Source organism: Dama dama, chromosome 2 (assembly GCF_033118175.1).
Source record: "Dama dama isolate Ldn47 chromosome 2, ASM3311817v1, whole genome shotgun sequence".
NCBI lineage: Eukaryota > Metazoa > Chordata > Mammalia > Artiodactyla > Cervidae > Dama > Dama dama.
The window spans coordinates 44,558,035-44,576,606 of record NC_083682.1 but is presented as its reverse complement, the minus strand read 5'-3'; the positions used below and the strand labels follow the sequence as shown (position 1 = coordinate 44,576,606).

Sequence of the window (18,572 nt, the reverse complement as noted above, 5' to 3'; positions counted from 1 at the left end):
CCCATGTTGGCCGCTGTTCCTGCAGGCAAAACCCCTTAGTTTAAACCAGCCTATTAACAGCTAGTGTTGCCCACTACAGTCTGTCTATAAAAACTCTGTAACCCCTTTGTTCTGGGCTCAGAGCTTGGAGTGTTAACTCCTCTGGACCCGCCGGTGTAATAAACCTGATTCTCCAACTCTCCCAGGATGGTGCTTGGTTTCTCGACTGCTGGTTTCGGCAACATTTCAACATGAGCTAGAGAGTAAGTTTAACTAACCAGTACTGAAAAACTTATCAATATATATTTAGAAACTATCTTTAGTGCTAGAAATACAATGGTGAATATGTAATTCAGTGTGAGGCAAAAATATTTAAATGAAAGAAAAAGTGCTCTATTGTATGATTGGAAAATGGGAACAGACAATGCTCCCATCCCATCCTTCATGCCCAGGTGATAATCCTAAATTAAAATAATATAAAAGTGTAACATACCACCAGTATGATTGCAATGCCCACAGTCACCCCCACACTTATAATATCTACACTTAACAGAGCCTCCAACATACAAATACACTTAGGCTCAATGTGTGTAATCTAGTTTTTAACATCCACTTTTAAATTCTGAAAGCTTAAACTTTTAGACTCTTGTCCCTAACTTTTACTGCAAAACTCTTTTCCAATCAGGAGTATTTATTAATTTCTTCAGGCAAAGATTTCTCCAGTGCCCCTCATGAAGCACTTTCTTTTTATTATTGTACAAAAAAAAGGACCTGCTAATTCTGGATTCTCTGAAAGAAATGCTTATCCCAGTCTCCAGGGTCAGTGGAGATTTCCCTGCAAATCTGTTTTCTCCCGGAGGGTGAATAGATGTGTAGGACAGAGTAGTTTGTGAGGAAGGAGAAGAAGGTTGGAGGCTGACCTGGATCTGGTTAGGGACCAGGTCTGTCCATGTTGTTTAAGGCCTGGGGGGCAGGAAATGGGAAGCACAAGGTCATATTTTGTTGAGTCCAGCAAGCTCACAACACAGGTGAATATATTTCATATATTCCAGACAAATGGCTATAAAGGAAAATTTCACTGTCAAGATGATAGTAGAAACCAACAAAAGTTTGCAGTTGACACCTGCTTTATAACACAGCAGTAAAAAGGAGTGTCCATTACAGTAGAAAGAGCCTAAAGACAATGAAGGATTCTTTTGCAGCTCCCACAGAGAAGGATCCTGAGCATCCTATCTGGGCCGTGACTCAGCCTCCTCACCTGTGGCCAGTGCAGATGAAGGGCCTGACAGGGAAAGTGAACACGCCATCATCATACCTCCAAAGGAGGGAGTGCTTGGTAACATCCACAAAACTAATACTCCCACTGTCACAATCAAGGAACACCCCAACCCTGTCCAGAGGTCTCTCTATGTACAGAGGCGTGGTGGGGGCGGTGGTCCAGAGTTGGTAATGGTCATCCTGCTTCACACACAGAAGGAGAAACTTGTCCCTGTTGGACTCGTCCAGTATGCCATCGTCCTTCCTTATCCAGGAATCCTTACAGACGCCTACAGCCCAGTCCCAAGAGCTGTCCACGAGCATCTCCCAGTACTGTTTGACAGAGGTGAAGCTCTGGTCTCCCCATGCAGCAAAATACTTCCATGTTTCACCATCCAAAGATGCATGGAGGCTGGAATGTTCATACGTCAGACGTCTTGCATCATCGAGCAGCCTGATGTGCTGACTGCTTACTTCCTTATTGAAAGAAAAATTGACTGTGGAGAGATGACAGAAAATGCCAGTCAAAATGAATATTAAAATAAAATGATCTATGAGAGAAGAGGGTTTATCTAGAGTCTCACTGGGTGAAAAGTCTTAAGGTTATTAGAAATGTAGTTTTAACTGGAAAACATTGAATTCAAACGTTGCCAGGATATCTGCCAAGGAAATAGATTATTAGTTACCATGGAAAAAACTGCTTAAAAACTCAGAGATTGTAAACAATAGGGAGGTCATGTCTACTTCTGGCTGGGTACTTTTTATTACATCTAAAAGACTGGACAACAGGCATTGATCATCTCCAAGATCATGACAGTATATCTTACCTCCACCTCCATTACTCCTGCTCAAGGGAAAAAAAAAAAAAATACATTGTAGAATAGAGAATTGATGATCATTCTTCCATTTCAGTTAAATTAGCAAATGGACATTGAGGAAACAAAACCTAAGGATGGTTTCTTATAAGTGATTTCCTTATAGGCTTTTTTCTGCTTTTGATCTGCGGTTCCAGCCTAAGGTCTGGAATCTTCCACTTCCTGACAAATCACCCTCCAGGAGGAGGTTTATCATGGAGCTCTGTGGGGCCCATCCACCAACCATTTGCTTCCCTGTGGTTTCCATACTTTTTTGAGGCTTATATGTTTTTCTGGATTATATCAATGGGAAAACATCATACATTCAATTGCTAAGAAACTTTCTCTATGTAACTGCACTTAAACTCTGAAACTGGAATATCCTGGATTAATAACCAGTTTTCAGTGGAACAACTGACAAGGTACATGATGATATTTCTAGGGACCCAGGAGCCATTTTTGGAGTATGTCCGTTTCTTCATTATACAGATTATTCAAATTTATAAGTAATCGATGAGGCATGAATCGCGTCAGCCCCTGCACCAGCCTGTGTGTATCCTGTAGAGGATTTTCGTGACTCTGTGACCGCACATGTCTGTACCTGCCTATTTGCAGGCTGTTCTGCACAGGCTGAGAGATGAAGCGGGAAAGACTGTCTGCAGAAACCAACACTGAGGGACCCTGCAGGGAAGACGCACCGGCGGGGTGACGCTCACCCCGGAAGCGGTGGAGCCAGTCCATCAGCCCGGCCACGGGTCGCGCAGGGAGTCCTGGGAGCGGAGGCTGAGGCACGTGCAGCTGTGCTGACTCACCCCTGTAAGAGGAAGATGCAGTCCATCCTTCTGCTGCCCAGGGCTTCGTGAACACAGCCTTTACGATAAGACAGCATCCTTCAGCTCAACACTCTTCATCTAAGTCCTTTTCCCCACAAGCATGGGATAGGACCAGGCTCTTCTTGGGACATTTTTTTCTCATTGTCTGTTTTCACTCCTATCCTCCAGAGGTACTTACTTTTCTCACCTAATGCCTGGAAATACTAGTCCTTGAGCTTCAACATGTTTATGATCTTGAAATTTTAAATCAGTAAAAACTGGTCTTTTGGAAAAGTCTGCATTGGGCATGGCAACACATACCTCCCTCAGCCACAGGAGCAAAATATGCTATTAATTACTTCCACTCAAGTGTAACAGGAAATTATATTCAACAAAACAGACACGGATATGTGTGTGTTAAGTTGCGTCCAATTCTGTGTGACCCTATGGACTGTAGCCTGCCAGGCTTCTCTGTCCGTGGGATTCTCCAGGCAAGAATACTGGAGGGGGTTGCCATGCCCTCTTCCAGGGAATCTTCCCAACTCAGGGATTGAGCCTGCATCTCTTGTGTCTCCTGCATTGGCAGGCGGGTTCTTTACCACTAGCGCCACCTGGGAAGCCCCATAGATACATATACACACAAGTAATGTAGTATGTCTGACACGCTACGTGTTCCCTTTGCTAAATGCAACTTGATCTCTTACACAGCCTTCACAGTGCCATCATCAGCATCGCAAGATCAGACTTACCATTTCAGTTTGTTTCCCAATTCCTGTCAAAAATAAAATAAGGAAACATAAGACAAGACCTCTTCATAAATAGCCAACCAATATTTGTGTCGGGAAAACTTCAGAAAAGTTCTTATCACCACCATGAGGAAACAGTCGGGAAACCCATTGTCTTTTTTCTCCCCAAAGGAAATTGACACAGCTTGTTGAGAGAATCCAAATTCTCAATCAATTAAGAAACTCGGAGGGAGAAGAAGAGAGAGAAAGTACAAGGGTAGTGATTGGACAACCCTCAGCTCTCTGTAAATTGATGTTTCCTAGGGCTTGTCCTAAAAGCTTATTATGCCCCAAACTAAAGGCAACTCAAACCTGGCATATTCCAACAGGAGGTGAAAAGTTATGAATGTATCTAAAATTTCTCCCATTGCCCAATTGGAGATCAAAACATTGAATGGCAGTGCAAAAGTTGTTCCTTTCTGGTTTTTACAGAATCAATTTACAAAAGATTTTGAGAAGGGAATATTCCCTGAGGAGTCTCCATCATCACAATTCTGCAAAGCTTGCTTAATCATGATTTGCATGAGTAGCAGTTTTTCTATAATATTTCCCACTAGGAGAGACTCCAACCTTAGGATGAAAGAGATGAAAGAATAGACTCCTGGTACCATCTAATGGGCATCGAAAGTGTGAGCTTCAGATAATATATTTTCAGCCCTCGGTCCTTACCTGGAGCAGCTCCACATTTGGTTTATAGGACATTTTCTTGAATTCTGTGTATATTATTTTGAGATCTGTCTTCTTTCCACTCAGTTCCTTTTGTCTCTTTCTGATTTGCTTATAAATCTTTTGGCCTTCTTTTGTAATAAACCCTTTGTAGTAATTTTCTCCCTCCTGAAGAATTGGAGTTAACATCTGATAAGTTTTCCTAATCATGTTTCCATGTCCATTCACAGAAAACTGTTGGGAGAGGGGTTTCAACAGCATTTAGTTTGCTCTGACTCATTCTGTCTACCAAGAAGCTACATCCATCTTAAAGTCATATCTTCCCTCTTCTCAGAAATCTTCTTTCCTTCACTTATTTTCCATGGTTTTTGACTAGGTCAAGAGTCAAACCCACCCTTTTCTCAAATAACTTCCATCCATTTCATACAGATGTTTCTGAAATAGCTGGAGAAAATCTTTTCATGGGTCATTTCTTTCATATGCCTCCTAACAAATCTGAAAGACCCGTGCAAGCAATTGAAATCTATGGGTAATTCATGCATCATGTGCAGTATCCTGATTTCAATATTAAGAAGTAAACTGATGTCTCATCTCAAACCTTCCAAACTCCCTAACCTGACTTCTCTCTGAGCAGCTATGTTCCATTTTACCCTCGGGGTTGGTATCCTAAGGAAAGAACTTCAGATTTTCATCTACTGCCCTCAAACAGATGCTCATCCTCCCAGTCCTTTCTTTCTGCCCTCCTTTTCTCTACAAGCAGGTTCTGTAAGGTCACAGACTCCTACCCACATTGTTAAGGAGGTCATTCATCCTCATTCCGTTGCATATTCCTTCCTTCCCAGTATTGATGAATTCACTCTCTCACTCTTTATCTGTTTCTCTTTATTCCTTTCCCTCCTGAGGTTTTTCTTTAACATGTCACATTTTTTGCTTACTCGCTAGCTGTCACTCTTCACCATGATATTCACACCCCTTACATTGCAGTTCAATTTCCTTTGTATCCACCTGAGCTCATGCACTAATCAGATTGAAAATACCTGTGTTTCTCAATAATATGTCCCTTACTTCCTAGAATGTATGACTTACACAGAAATCTGTGCCTGAAATAACCCAGGAATTTTTAAATGCCCCCTTGATCTTCAGAATGAGAACTGATCTTAAACCTGAGAAGTTTCCCTGAGATCCTGAGTCCCGGGTGTGGAGTTGTCCACGTCCCATCCTGTGTCTCCATCTTAGCACTTGTGCCACGTGCTTCTAATGGATCTTTTGCTGTAGTTCCTGATCCATTAGATTCCAAAAAGCCCAAGAGGCTTGGGAATGTAGGTTGAAATGGTACATGGAATATTATTCTAGATAGTGTTCAACCCATTCTCTGAACTTTTTAGCACATGATTATTTCACCTCAGTCTATTAAGGGACAAGTTTCTAGCATGTATGCCTCGAACTTTTCCAAAGACAAATGCATTCTCCTATTTACCATCCAAGCATCAGCTCGTTCGTCATATTTTTTGAGGTTTCTTTCAACATCTTGTATCTTTTCCCATAAAGATCTCATTTGGTTTGCCAACTTCTCCTGTAAAAGAATTAAATTTTAGTGCCAGAAAAGAATGAGGTTTCAGACTTCAAATGAGGGAGTGTACTAGGGAATATCAGATACAGGAACTGGAGGAAGACTAGCAAGGCTATGACAGATCACCACATTTCCCTGTTCTTCCTCACTAATGATCAATTTCAGGAGTTTCCGCACCACAGAACCACACCCAGGGAATCATCCGTTTAGGGAAAGGAGCAAAGTTTTGTTGAAGATAGCTAATTTTCAGATACTGTGGCATCTTGTATCAGAGTGTGATTCTAGTGATGCTTGTCCCCTGTTAAATCCAACATCCTGTATCTCCCTTCTTTGTCCAGGGTTAGGGAACCAATCCAATGGAAAAGACTTTTTACGCTTGTAGATCTTAGAGTCAAAGACTTTTTCTCAAAATGAAGGCTTTACAGAGCCTTGAGCATAATAATGCATCATCCAAATAATCATGGGGGCTTCCCGGTGGCTCAGCAGTAAAGAATCCACATGCCAATGCAGGAGATGTGGGCTCAGGCCCTGCGTCAGGGAGATCCCCTGGAGAAGGAAATGGCAACCCACTCCAGTATTCTTGCCTGGGAAATGCCATGGACTGAGGAGCCTTGTGGGCTACAGTCCACGAGGTCACAAAGAGTCAGACATGACTTTACAATAAATTGACTTCATAACCAAGCCAGTGGATACAAGTTCCTTAAAGGCAGGTGAACTATGGCATTTTCTTCACAACTTTATCACTGCTAACTAGATTTGTACTGGCACTCAGTAAAAAGAAGATTTAATCATCATCATGATCATAATATCCTTTCAGTCTCTAGGTGTACCATCCCCAAGCTTCCTACATGTCTCAGAGGCATCACTCACCCAGGATTCCTCAGCAGCCTCTTCAGCAGGACTATGTCTGTGAGTCTTGTGCTCCTGACCTTGAGAGCAGACCAAACAGAGCAAGCTCTTGTCAGCTTCACAGAAGATCGTCTTTGTCTGCTTGTGGGTCCCACACAGCTGTTCCTCACACTTCAGGGATTGCCTGAGATTGGCTTTTCTGACAGTGGACACCAGATTCTTCAGAAGAAAATTGGTTTTGAAGTTTGTCTGTTCTGATCATTGTCTGCACACCGGACAACTGGCAGGGGCTTCGGCTTGTTCCCAGAAAAGACAAAGACAGGACCTACAGAAGCTGTGTCCACAGCCTATGGTGACTGGGTCTAGAAGGAAATTCAGGCAGACGAGGCAGGTGAGCTCCTTCTGGAAGGCTTCTGGGATTTCTGAGTCCATTTTCCTGAGGGAAGAATATCAGGAGTTTATTCCTCTTTCCCCAAGACATAAAGGAACAAGCAAATTAGACTTAGGGGATGACTCACCTGTGGAACTGCATTGGGAACAGAAGAGACTGGAGTTTGCTTTGACACAAATGGAAAACTGAGACAGAGAGAGCTCTCAAGAGCTGCAGGAAATTTTCTTGACTGCCAGACAACACTGTCCACTTCCTACCCACTTTCCTCTACCTAGAAGAGAACGTCAATTTTGTTGAGGTCTTATTTTCGTCTAAGTAGCATGAGCGTCAGGAGTTTGACCTAATTTATAGCTCTTTGTTGCGGGTCTTGACTGCCCTAAGCAATCAGTCACAATACTCTGTGCCAGTCCTTGATTTAGCACAAGACACTTGACTAAGCTCGTATTTTATTACCTCCTGTGATCGTCAGTATTCCTGTGATTGGATGTCCTTTGTCTTATCTCAGTCTAAATTCACATCCACAATCACTCTTTCCTCTCCAAAACACTTTCTGAATACGTTCAGAAATAATGAAGATGAGACGAAATTTTGTCAAACAGGATCCTATGTAACAGAAACTACTGACATAAACTAATTAGGCGGATTCTCTACCTCTGAGCCACAGGGAAGCCCTTCATGAATTGTAACATATTCTGATTGGTTGCCTTTGCCTTCCTGTTTAATCTGCATCACACTCATTAATCAAACCAAAAATGAAACCATAGAGTTATATCTTCCAAGTCTTTAAAACTATTATCAGACACCCCTTTCATCCTGTGGTAAGATGCAGTTTGCATGTAATGGTGATAATCAGCACCAAGAAACAAATCATACTCTTTAAAACTGACTTTCCTAAAATATCAGATCCTTGTGTCTGTACTAGTTAAGTACAGAAATTCCTCAGACATCTCAAGTGTCACTTTTCTGCCTGCTAAATTATTTCCTAGTTTCTTTAAAATTTCAGCCATAAAAACTCACATTTCTGAAGAGAAAACATTTACTTCACTTTAAAGTAATATTTTTCTCAAATTATTACAATCCTTACCTAGTTCAATAGAATACAATAGTGGACAGTATTATCTCTCCTGTGTATACAGGCACACTCCATTTTTAAAGTAGACCATTGTAGGTATTACACATGGAGATAAATAGCTCTAAAAATTATTTTTAGGATCTATACCACTTTCTGAGTCCTCATAATGCATAGGAATAACTAAGAGATGAACAAAATTAGAGAACTAAAATTAGTCACCATTAATTCCAACATGTATGCCATTTAGACAATATAGAAATACAATAATTTTACTAAGTTGGCACACACAGTTACTTCAATGAAACAACCTCAGTTTTCTGTTAAAATTAGTAAATTGTGGTTTTTTTTTTTTTGTTTGTTTGTTTTCTCTCCCTTTCTCAAGAAATTCCCAGGAGCTGCTCTGTGATATACTTTGTACTCACCTAAGGAGATGTAGAAACAGTTCGCCCTGGAGAATAATGTAAAGTTGACTTAAGGATCAAGAGTTCCAATGTGGTTGTGATAGCTTTCCGAAGTCTCAAGATCCAGGTGAGCTCCCTCTCCATGCTGGAGAAAACTTTGGCTCCTGGAGTCTCCTTTTATACTGAATCTCTGAACCCCACCCATTTGTTCCAAATGACCGTATTTCATCAGTCTTCCAATGGGATTAATACGGGTGATGAGATTCCCTGAAACAAGATAAGATTGCTTTAACACCCCGGCTTATCTTCATAAACAAGTCTCTGCAAACATCCTCTTGTCAAAAGTCACTGTCTATACTACAAACCCACCCTGAAATATATTGAATTGTGACTTTCTGAATATTAATCATTTTTATTTTTAATTTACCAAAAAAGTTGGAAAGATAATTTCATCACTTCGAGAGTTTAGCTAACGTCTTGGAAATCTTGAAAATCTGTTTTTTTGAAGTTAGTTTAAATATGTTCTGTCATGGAGGAGGAGCTTTATTTTATCAATTGATTGATCTTTGGATTTTAAAGGAACACTGTAATGTAAGAACTCCTGTGGTCACCACTGCAGAATGGAAACATCTCTTGCCCCTCAAGCCCCCTGTGCCCCCCAGCAACAACAGCACAGGGGTTTCTGCCTGGTGCTCCCCACCCAGCTCATGCGGGACAGTAGAGAAAGGCCCCAGCTCAGACACCCCTTCAGGCCAATGACATTAGAAGGTTGCTTTGCAACAAAGCAAACATTAGTGACCACAGTGGGAAAATTAGGACAAAGACATATTTTGAAGAAATAACACATATCCTCACCTTTCTGTCCTGATATATTTCCCATTGGACAATCAGCTGGAGAATGCAGAACTTTTGGAAAGAGTGGGAATCAGGACCCTGCTTTTAACTCTTTCAAGACACCTGTACTATTTCTATACATTTTAAGGACTTGATGACTTCCCAGGTGGCTCAGTGGTAAAGAATCCACCTGCAATGCAGGGGGCACAGGAGACACAGATTTGGCCCCTGGGTCGGGAAGATCCACTGGAGAAGGAAATGGCAACCCACTCCAGTATACTTACCCGGAGAATTCCATGGGCTGAGGAGTCTGGAGGGCTGCAGCCCATAGGGTCACAAAGAGTCGGACACAACTGAAATGATGGAACATGCATGCAGGTAAGGCGTTGATGCTCCTAAATGTTTATGAATGTGCATTTAAAAATAATCTTGAAGATTCATAGACTTAGAGAATGAACTTATGGATGTCAGGGGGAAGAATGGGAGGAAGAGGGATAGTCAGGGAGTTTGGAATGGACAGGTACACACTGCTGCATTTAAAATGGATCACCAACAAGGACCTACTATATAGCACCCGGAACCCTGCTCAATGATATGTGGCAGCCTGGATGGGAGGAGGGTTTGTGGGACAATGGATACACGTACATGTATGGCTGAGTCCCTTTGCTGTTCACTGGGATCTATCACGACATTGTTTGTTAATCGGCTATACTCCAATGCAAAATAAAAAGTTTTTTTAAAATGAAAATGATCTTGAATTGCAAAAGCACAACCACTGTCTTATGGGGTCCCACAATTGTTATAAGCATCCACCAGGTCATTATTTTTCAATTCTTAACCAATTTCCCTAGCACCGTTCTTTAGTAAGTGAAGTATGGCAGTATAGGTTACTATCTACAATAATATTTTGTGTTCCAAATTAGTCATAAAGAGTTTTTAGGAATGCTGACATAAAGGTGATTTTATATTATCTTTCTGTTCTTCTGTATTTACAAATTGCAGCAGTCACAAAAATCAGGGCACCAGACACAAGTATAGTTTCTCTTTGGAAGACATGGGTACTCTGGATCTCCTTAGTGGAAGAGTTTGATGACGGTGTTAGCCCAGAGTTCTCAGAAGTGGATGACATTAGGCCTGTAAGTGCATGTTCAATGAAAAGTCTGTGCCTGCTGTGGGGTGGGTGGGAATGAGGTTTAAGGGAGAGGAGATACATACATACATACATATATATATATATGTATATATATATATATATATATATACACATATACATCCTCCAATTAAAAATATACTTAAAAAAAGTCGGCTGTTCAGACAGCAGCTAGGAAGATAAATTAGTGTAAGCTCTCTAGTTTAGAATCAGGATAAGAGACTTATGTCTGCAAACTCCCTTCAGGATAGCCCTTGGATTCGCTTAGTGCTTGTGTGAATAATCATAGACGGTGACCCAGTGGGCATGTTTCAACTTGGCTTCTGCCCTCACTTCCCCTTTGTCATGTAGCCCTGCCAAGTTGGCATGTCACAAAGTCATGGTGAGTTTATATGCCAAAGAATTTATCAAATATAAAAACACCTCCTTGTTCCATTTTAAGTTTACTATGAAGATCACACTGAATAAGTGCACTAGGTAGATAGCCTGGAACTCAATAAATTGATCATATTTGATCATACACATTTCTGAATGCAAGAGAAAGAAGCTAAAATTTTGTCCACTAAGATTACTGTTTGCCAACTTGACTGATTTCAGTAGATTTCTATTTTTAACCTTATAACATTCAGTATGGTGAATTGTTTTTCAGTATTTTTTGCTGTCATATGGAGTCAACTGTTTTAGAATATTAACTAGTGAAAAAATATACAGGACATCATAGACTAAGTACAAACTATTGTTACTTATATAGTTTAATATGTAGCATAATTTGTTCAATGATATCCCACATTTAAGAAATTTTGATTGATTTTCTATTTACTGATTTAGTTATTGAAAATGCTATGTAGTACATTCTTTGGTCCATGTATCCTTGTTTGTTATAATTTCTATTGGAAAGAATGCTAGAGATGATGTTGCTAGGTCAAAAGATTTATATAATTCCTTGGAAAGCCCAAGAAGCCCCCGATGAGTGGATATCACAAGTTCCACCATGATTTGAACTATACACTAAACACCATTCCTTTTGTTTACTAACCTGATATAAATAAGTATACCACTTCATTCCTGCACCCCAGTCTGGTTCATTTATGCAAGTAAAGCACACTGCTTACAATGTAGAAGAACCTTGAAAGCATTAAGTGAAAGTAACCAAATATAAAAAGTCATAAATTGTGTGAACCCATTTAATTGAAACTATATAATAGAAAAATTCGTGAAAAATAAAACTGGATTAAGGGGGTGACAAGACAGGGGAAGGGATATGGGGAGTAAATATGTGCATTGATTTCTTTTTGGAGTGATGGATATGTTCTGAAATTAGACAGTTCTTGTTTCACAAATTTTTGTATATTACTAAAAAACACTGAATTATGTACTTTAAAGGTAGTAATCGTTAAGGTATGTAACTTTTATGTTAATAGAACTATTATTTAAAAGAGAAAAGCAATTGATTATATTCTATGAAACACTCCATAATAAATTTTTATTAGAAGAAAATTTAATTAACAAACTTATACATTCAACATGGTCATGCCATTTTATATAAACATACAGTCACTATGTTTCATTAAATTACAACGTGCTCAGAGATAGTCAGGGATTATCCTGTGGCCTCACATGAGGTTTTGGAAAGCAATTACCTCAGAGGAGAAGTAAAAATAATGGTCACAGAATTTGACAATTCATAGAGACCTAAGACAAAGGAAAGGCTTCAGAGGGAAGGAAAAAGGGGAAGGAAGGAAACTGTATATGAGGGATCCTCTGCAAACATCATAGAAACTCACGGCTCCATTGTCATAATCCAGAAACACCCCAATCCTACCCAGAGGCCTTTTCACATACTGAATGTAGGGTGGGGTGTTGGTGAAGAGACTATAATGATTGTTCACCTTCTTGGAAAACAGAACACATGCTTCTTCAGAATAAATGCTGATATTAGTTTCAGTTATCGAGATATCTTTGCAGGTGCCCAGAATCCAGCTGGAGGACTGCGTCACATCCAACTCCCAGTAATGCCTCCCAGAGGTGAAGGCCCGAGCTCCCCAGGACACGACACTCTCCACAATCTGAGGTTGTCTGGACACGCCGTGGTGCTCATCTCTGAACATCACACTTGCATCATCTTCATCCTCAGAAAGGCTCATGTGGTGAATGGTCATTGTCTGACTCAGAATGTTATCCACTGCAGAAAGAGCAGAAATCAGGTTAGCAAGTGGGATTTCCACGTCTTTGAGAGGCAGAAGGCAGAGGTTCCCTACCCACTGAGATTTTTTTTTTTCATTTTCCCTCTTCCAGGGAAACCCAAAACAAAGACAGCAAAGTGAGTTCAGACTGCCCTTCTAAGAAGAGGAGGAGTTACTACTATATATATGGCATATAGAAACACCTCAAATCATATCAAAAAAGAAAAAGATATATCATGAACTGCATGAAGTCTGATTTAATCTCAGTCTCTTGATGATCACTCTGAAAACTGAATATTCTATTTCTTTATAACCATATGAGCAACTTGATTGCTCTCTTTCACTCTATGTCAGATGTAACTAAATATATGTATATGACTTGCGTTTTCATTAAACTATAGATTGGAAAGTGCAGCCTTGATCTTTGCAATACAAATGTACAGGCAGAAAAGATGCAACAACTTGCAACAAAATCATATAGTATCATCATTTCAGATAAAAATAAAATAACATTAAAAGGAGGCTCCTTCCTAGGAAGCTCTAAGGAAATTCAGTCCTGATCACCACAGGGCTGACCCTCACCTCTGAAGTTGTTCAGCATGTCTAGGATTCCAGTGACAGGCCAGCAAGTGAGCTCTGGGTTCACTGGCTGAGGCTTCTGCATCTCTGCCAAGTCAGTCCTGTAACAAATGACATACAGACATGTCAAGGTCAAAGGCCAATCACATGACCATTACAAAAAAAGCAGTTTTTAACCCAGGAAATTTTGTTAGAATTCTATTTTTGGTTAATTGCATATACAATATATTTTACACAGTTTGGAATATAAAAACATTACCAGATTTTTTTCTAAGTATAAATTATATCAAATTTAAACTTCCCCATTGTTTTCAGATATTATTCCAGTTTTCAACTCATTTCACCTCATTACCGTCCTCTATTCCATATCAGGTAGTCAAAGATACTGGGCATTTTACAGACAGAAAATTCCGGCTAGGCCTTTGAGACTTCAGTCAGTAAGTAGTCACCAAGGATACATTCAGTGTCTACAAGGAAGAGTTCATTGAGCCAGACCTGTTTGCTCTTGTCAGCCCAGCAAAGGACTCCAAATCCAACCTGGTTATTTTGGTCCAAAAAGTCTACCTGCTCAGTGGGCAGCAGAAAGCCACTCCCTCTGAGGTTCTGCCTACAAGGGAGCTTGCAATGATGGAACAAGCTGAGTCACTGCTACTCCTCCAAACAAAAGGACAATTCTTTTCTCATTCTTAGGGAATTTGCCTCTTTCAGGCCTTTTCCACTTTCCAACTCATTAGCATAGGTGCTTCCTCTGTGATATCTTAGAAAATCCCTTCACTAAGCTTAACTTGGTGAGGTTGGAGAGGATGGAGTGAGTGGGTAAAATAAAGCCCAGAATGTCAGAATGTTTTCAGGTATATTGGATTTCAGCCAAATGAAAAGGAAACTTCTGAGGCCAAGGATTGAAATTCTTTTGAAATAAAACAGAAAATAGCCAAAAAGACAATATCGGTCATCTATATATGAGGGTGCTGCACCTATGGATTTACACATGGATTCAGTTTATAAATTCGCAGTTATTGGTTTATGTACTTGTTTATTTACACGTTTATTTATTTCATGGGAGGTGCTTCTTGGATCAACTATTTTAAATATATTTTAAATACAGCAGTGTATGTATGTCAACCCCAGAGTCCCACCCTATCCATTTCCCCCATCCTTACTCCTGGTTCTGAATGGAAAATATTCAGAAAAAGATTCCAGAACGTAAAACTTGAAAATGCCTCATACCAGGGAACTATTTACAACGCATTTAATTTACATTGTATGTGTTAGTTGTTATAAGTCATCTAGAGATGACAAAGTGTATACTTGTAAGTTAACTGCAAATACTATGGCATTTTGTATGAGGAATCCTGCATCCTGGAATTTAAATACTGAGGAGGACCCAAAAACAATCTCCCATGGCACCGTGAATCTACTTCACCAAAAAGAGAACAACATTTCCAGAAATAAACAAATTAGTGTATACTCACATTTTCAATACATTTACCAAGACCTGCAAAGAAAAACAAAGATCATGTTAATCATGAGACTTCTGTTGTTTTGCATATTCCTCTCTATTCTTTATTCCATAAGGTATTGTCTTTTAAATCATCTTCTAAGGAATACTCAGAAGGCATCCTAATAACACAGCCTAAGCTAAAACTTGGGGGACTTCCTCAGGGCACATTATGGAAGGGAGGAGGTCAGAAGAGTCTGTGTAATGATGCGGCAACATCTAGGATTCCAGTATCACCCTCTGCCAGCGCTGTTCTCAAGGACAGAGCTCACCATTTAACAAAGCAATAGCGAAAACAGGGAACCGAATTTAATTATAGAGTGAAACTGAGGACTAGTTTTAACAGCCTTGCCTAGAGAACAGGTGAAACTTCAGTGTCTCTGGAAAATTTGGGATAACGGGGAGTGACAAAGGTTTAGGGGAACACATACTGAGATTTACTCCAAGAAAGTTAACTTTCCACTGGTCACAGAATTTTGCTGCTTTTAGATCATCTGTCTGGATAGTACTCCTGATCACACTGGAAAAATATAGTCCTATTTTAGCTAAGAAATGGACAAAAATCTTGCAAAGATTACCAAATATGTTGAACTAGGGGACTGGACAAATAGAATAAAGGGGGTCAAGGAGCACCATCCCTCAGCTGAGAGTAACCATATATGAGGCAATATTTCAGTGTCATAGCAGCTCGTCTAGAAGAGTGTTTCTCTCTCTGAGGACGGACCCTCCTTTCTCACCTGGAGCAGCTCCCTGTCCGGCTTGCAGCACATCGCAGTCAGCTCTCTGTATATGTCTTTCAGATGTTCTCTGTACTGAGTCATTCTGAGCACACTCTGCTTGAGTTGTTCACAAATCTCCTTGGCTTCTCGGTCCAGGGCTTCCAGATGCACTTGCTCCTCTTCCCGGAGCAACAGAAGCATCCTCTGATATTCAGCTGTAATCATCTCCTTCCTTAGGGCCACATAGTCCTGTGGGGACAGTGTATTCGAAGTATTGCTTATGCTCACATTCAAAAGAAAACTTCAAATATTATTTCCTTGATGTCATCAAGAACGTTCTTAACAAGCTGTTGGCCTCAAGTATCTTCCTGTCCATGGTTTCTCTGAGTTCCTAGTGTCTTTCCCTGTTTGAATCAAGCCATCTGAGGGGTCCCAAGCTCTCCCTTTAGAAGGATTCTTCAGGGTTCTTACTCTATCAGTTATGTTCTCTTTAATTTGGATCGTGTTTCTCTTATTCCTTGCCCTGATTTTTCTAAATATTCTTTAATGGGGTAAACCCCATTTTGTATAGTTTTAAAAGATGCTCTATTTTCCCTCTAGGTACTCCTATATTCCTCTCTTTTACTACAGAGTAACACTTGGTGTAGTGTTGTCTTATACTCCATTTCTGAGTTTTATTCAAATCCTCAAAATTTGGCCTAGGAACACTTTTCATGCCGAGGTTTTTCCCATGTACTAGGATTCCTTGAACTAGCATGTATTGACCTGTTCCACCTGTGATTACTGATAGGTTCTTTGAAACCACGCCTTTTCAAGGGAAGAGATCAATATTCTTTGATGGGAATGTAAATAGACCTAAAAGCTAGAATTATATCACTGTCTATAGAAATAAATAGGAGCGTTTTTATTCTTACCTTAAATGACCTTGTTTTTTTAGCTTCCTGGTTCAGAATGATTTTCATTTCTTCTCTGATTTTCCATAAAGAGCCCATTCTCTTTAGAAGTTTCTCCTGCAAAATACCCAGGGGATTTAGACAGAGAAGATGACACTGTAAATTCCATCCCCTTATTCGTGAACAAAGGCACTTGTTGGTTACACAGAAACCTTGAGTTAGAATGTTGTGGTCAGATTTTCCCACATTAATCTGAATCTAACACCAAGATGATAGTGACAAAGTGTATGCTACAGAACTGGGGAAATGTTACAGATCATGAAATCTAATCCCTAAGAAACTGAGACTCACATATTTATATAGTTTGATTAAGAAAGCCTCACGCTCCCAGCAGAAGCCTGTGTCCCTGGTGCCACCCGCCCCGGGAGGCTGCGTTTCCACGCATGTGGACAACTGGGCAACAACCCTGACAGGACACATTATATGTGAGGATCCACATTCAGAAATCCCACCTCCACTGTCTCCATCCCATCACCATCATAGCACCCTCATCTTTCTCTCTGACTTAGGAGCCTCTCGATCCCAAACTGCCCTAGAGGCATCACCTACCCGGGACTCCTCAGCAGCCCTGTGTATGGGACTGTGGCTGTGAGCTGCGTGCTCGGGGCGTTCAGAGCAGGGCCCGCAGAGCAGGGTCTGGTCAGCCTCACAGAAGAGGCCTCTGGCTTCCTGGTGTGTCTCACAGATCTGCTCCTCAGAGCGGTGGTCGTGGTCGGCTCTGGCCTGTCTGGCAAGGGAGGCCAGCCTCTTGAGAACAATATTGGTTTTGAAATGGGGCCTCTCTGCTATTCCCCTGCACTCAGGGCAGCTCCTTGGAGTCTGGCCTTCTTCCCAGCAAAGGCTCAGACAGGGACGGCAGAAGCTGTGCCCACAGTCTATGGTGACGGGGTCCAGGAAGCAGTTCATGCAGATGGAGCAGGTGAGTTCCTGCTGGAAGGCTTCCAGCTCATCTGAATCCATGTTTCTGAAAATTAAAGATAGAAATAGAAATGGTAAGAGAGAAAAGTCTTTCTTCTGCCCTGATCAGGGAAAATTAAACTTTTGGCACAGTCCTGTCTTGAGCTCTAATTTCCATATTTGCTAAACCCAACACTAACTTGCATGCTTAATCGCTCCCTTGTGTCCACCTCTTTGTGACCCTAAGGACTATAGCCCACCAGGCTCTGTTCATGGGATTCTCATGGCAAGAATACTGGAGTAGGTTGCTGTGCCTGCCTGCAGGGGATGTTTGCTACCATGGACTGAGCCCATGTCTTTTATGTGTCCTGGATTGCCAGGTGGGTTCTTTACCACGATTGCACCTGGAGTTCCCCAGTGGCTCAGTGGGTATAGAATTTGCCGACAATTTAGGAGTCATAGGAAATGTGGGTTGGAGCCCTGGGTTGGGAAGATCCCCTGGAGAAGGAAATGGCAACCGGTCCCAGTACTCTTGCCTGGGAAATGCCATGGACAGTGAAGCCTGGTGGGCTATAGTCCATGGGGTTGCAAAGAGTTGGATCTGACTGAATGACCAAGCAGAAACACAGTACAAACCTGGAAATGGTGACTACAGACAGGTTTTATTCTTGCTATAATAAAAAGGATGAAATTAGATAAGAGAGTCACTTGCAACTATTTTTTTGTTTAAAGTTAACCTGAGGATAAATATTAGGATGAATCCAGAGTAACTTTTGTCAGTTGATTGGTACAAAAGCATATATATAATCTCAATCTGTCTCTCTCTCTCCATTTTCCCCTACTTATAACCCATACTAACACACACTTTGTCTCTTCACTAATGTTTTCTATGCCTTCTGCCTTTGAAGTGACATATATGCTTTTCTAAAGCCAAAGAAAATTGTTTATGAATAATTTAAACTTTATATAATTAATGTTTTCTTTAACTTTGACATTCTGAAACTGTAAACTGGTCAACATTTACTTACAACTTAAATTAACAAAACTATTCCTTTCAAGACAAAAAGAGAAAATAAATATGGCATTGCTAGTTCAGGAAGACAATTTTTCCTGGAGTCAGTTC

At 40.7% G+C, this 18,572-nt stretch overlaps 2 protein-coding genes across 2 annotated transcripts; both read right to left on the bottom strand.

Annotated features, from left to right (window-relative positions):
* Window positions 1–1,233: 1,233 nt before the first annotated feature.
* Window positions 1,234–7,204, bottom strand: LOC133068727 (tripartite motif-containing protein 43-like). The gene is given in 6 exon segments (XM_061159760.1): window positions 1,234–1,733; window positions 2,064–2,080; window positions 2,692–2,960; window positions 4,357–4,587; window positions 5,831–5,926; window positions 6,794–7,204. Coding segments are annotated over 6 exon segments (1,524 nt in total).
* Window positions 7,205–12,302: 5,098 nt separating this feature from the next.
* On the bottom strand, window positions 12,303–17,512 carry LOC133068711 (tripartite motif-containing protein 64-like). Its single transcript, XM_061159759.1, has 6 exons — window positions 17,102–17,512; window positions 16,514–16,609; window positions 15,605–15,848; window positions 14,790–14,799; window positions 13,386–13,483; window positions 12,303–12,802 (listed from the first exon to the last, which is right to left on the bottom strand). Exons 1-6 carry the CDS (start codon window positions 17,510–17,512, stop codon window positions 12,303–12,305), a joined length of 1,359 nt encoding a protein of 452 aa, XP_061015742.1.
* Between the last annotated feature and the right edge of the window lie 1,060 nt (window positions 17,513–18,572).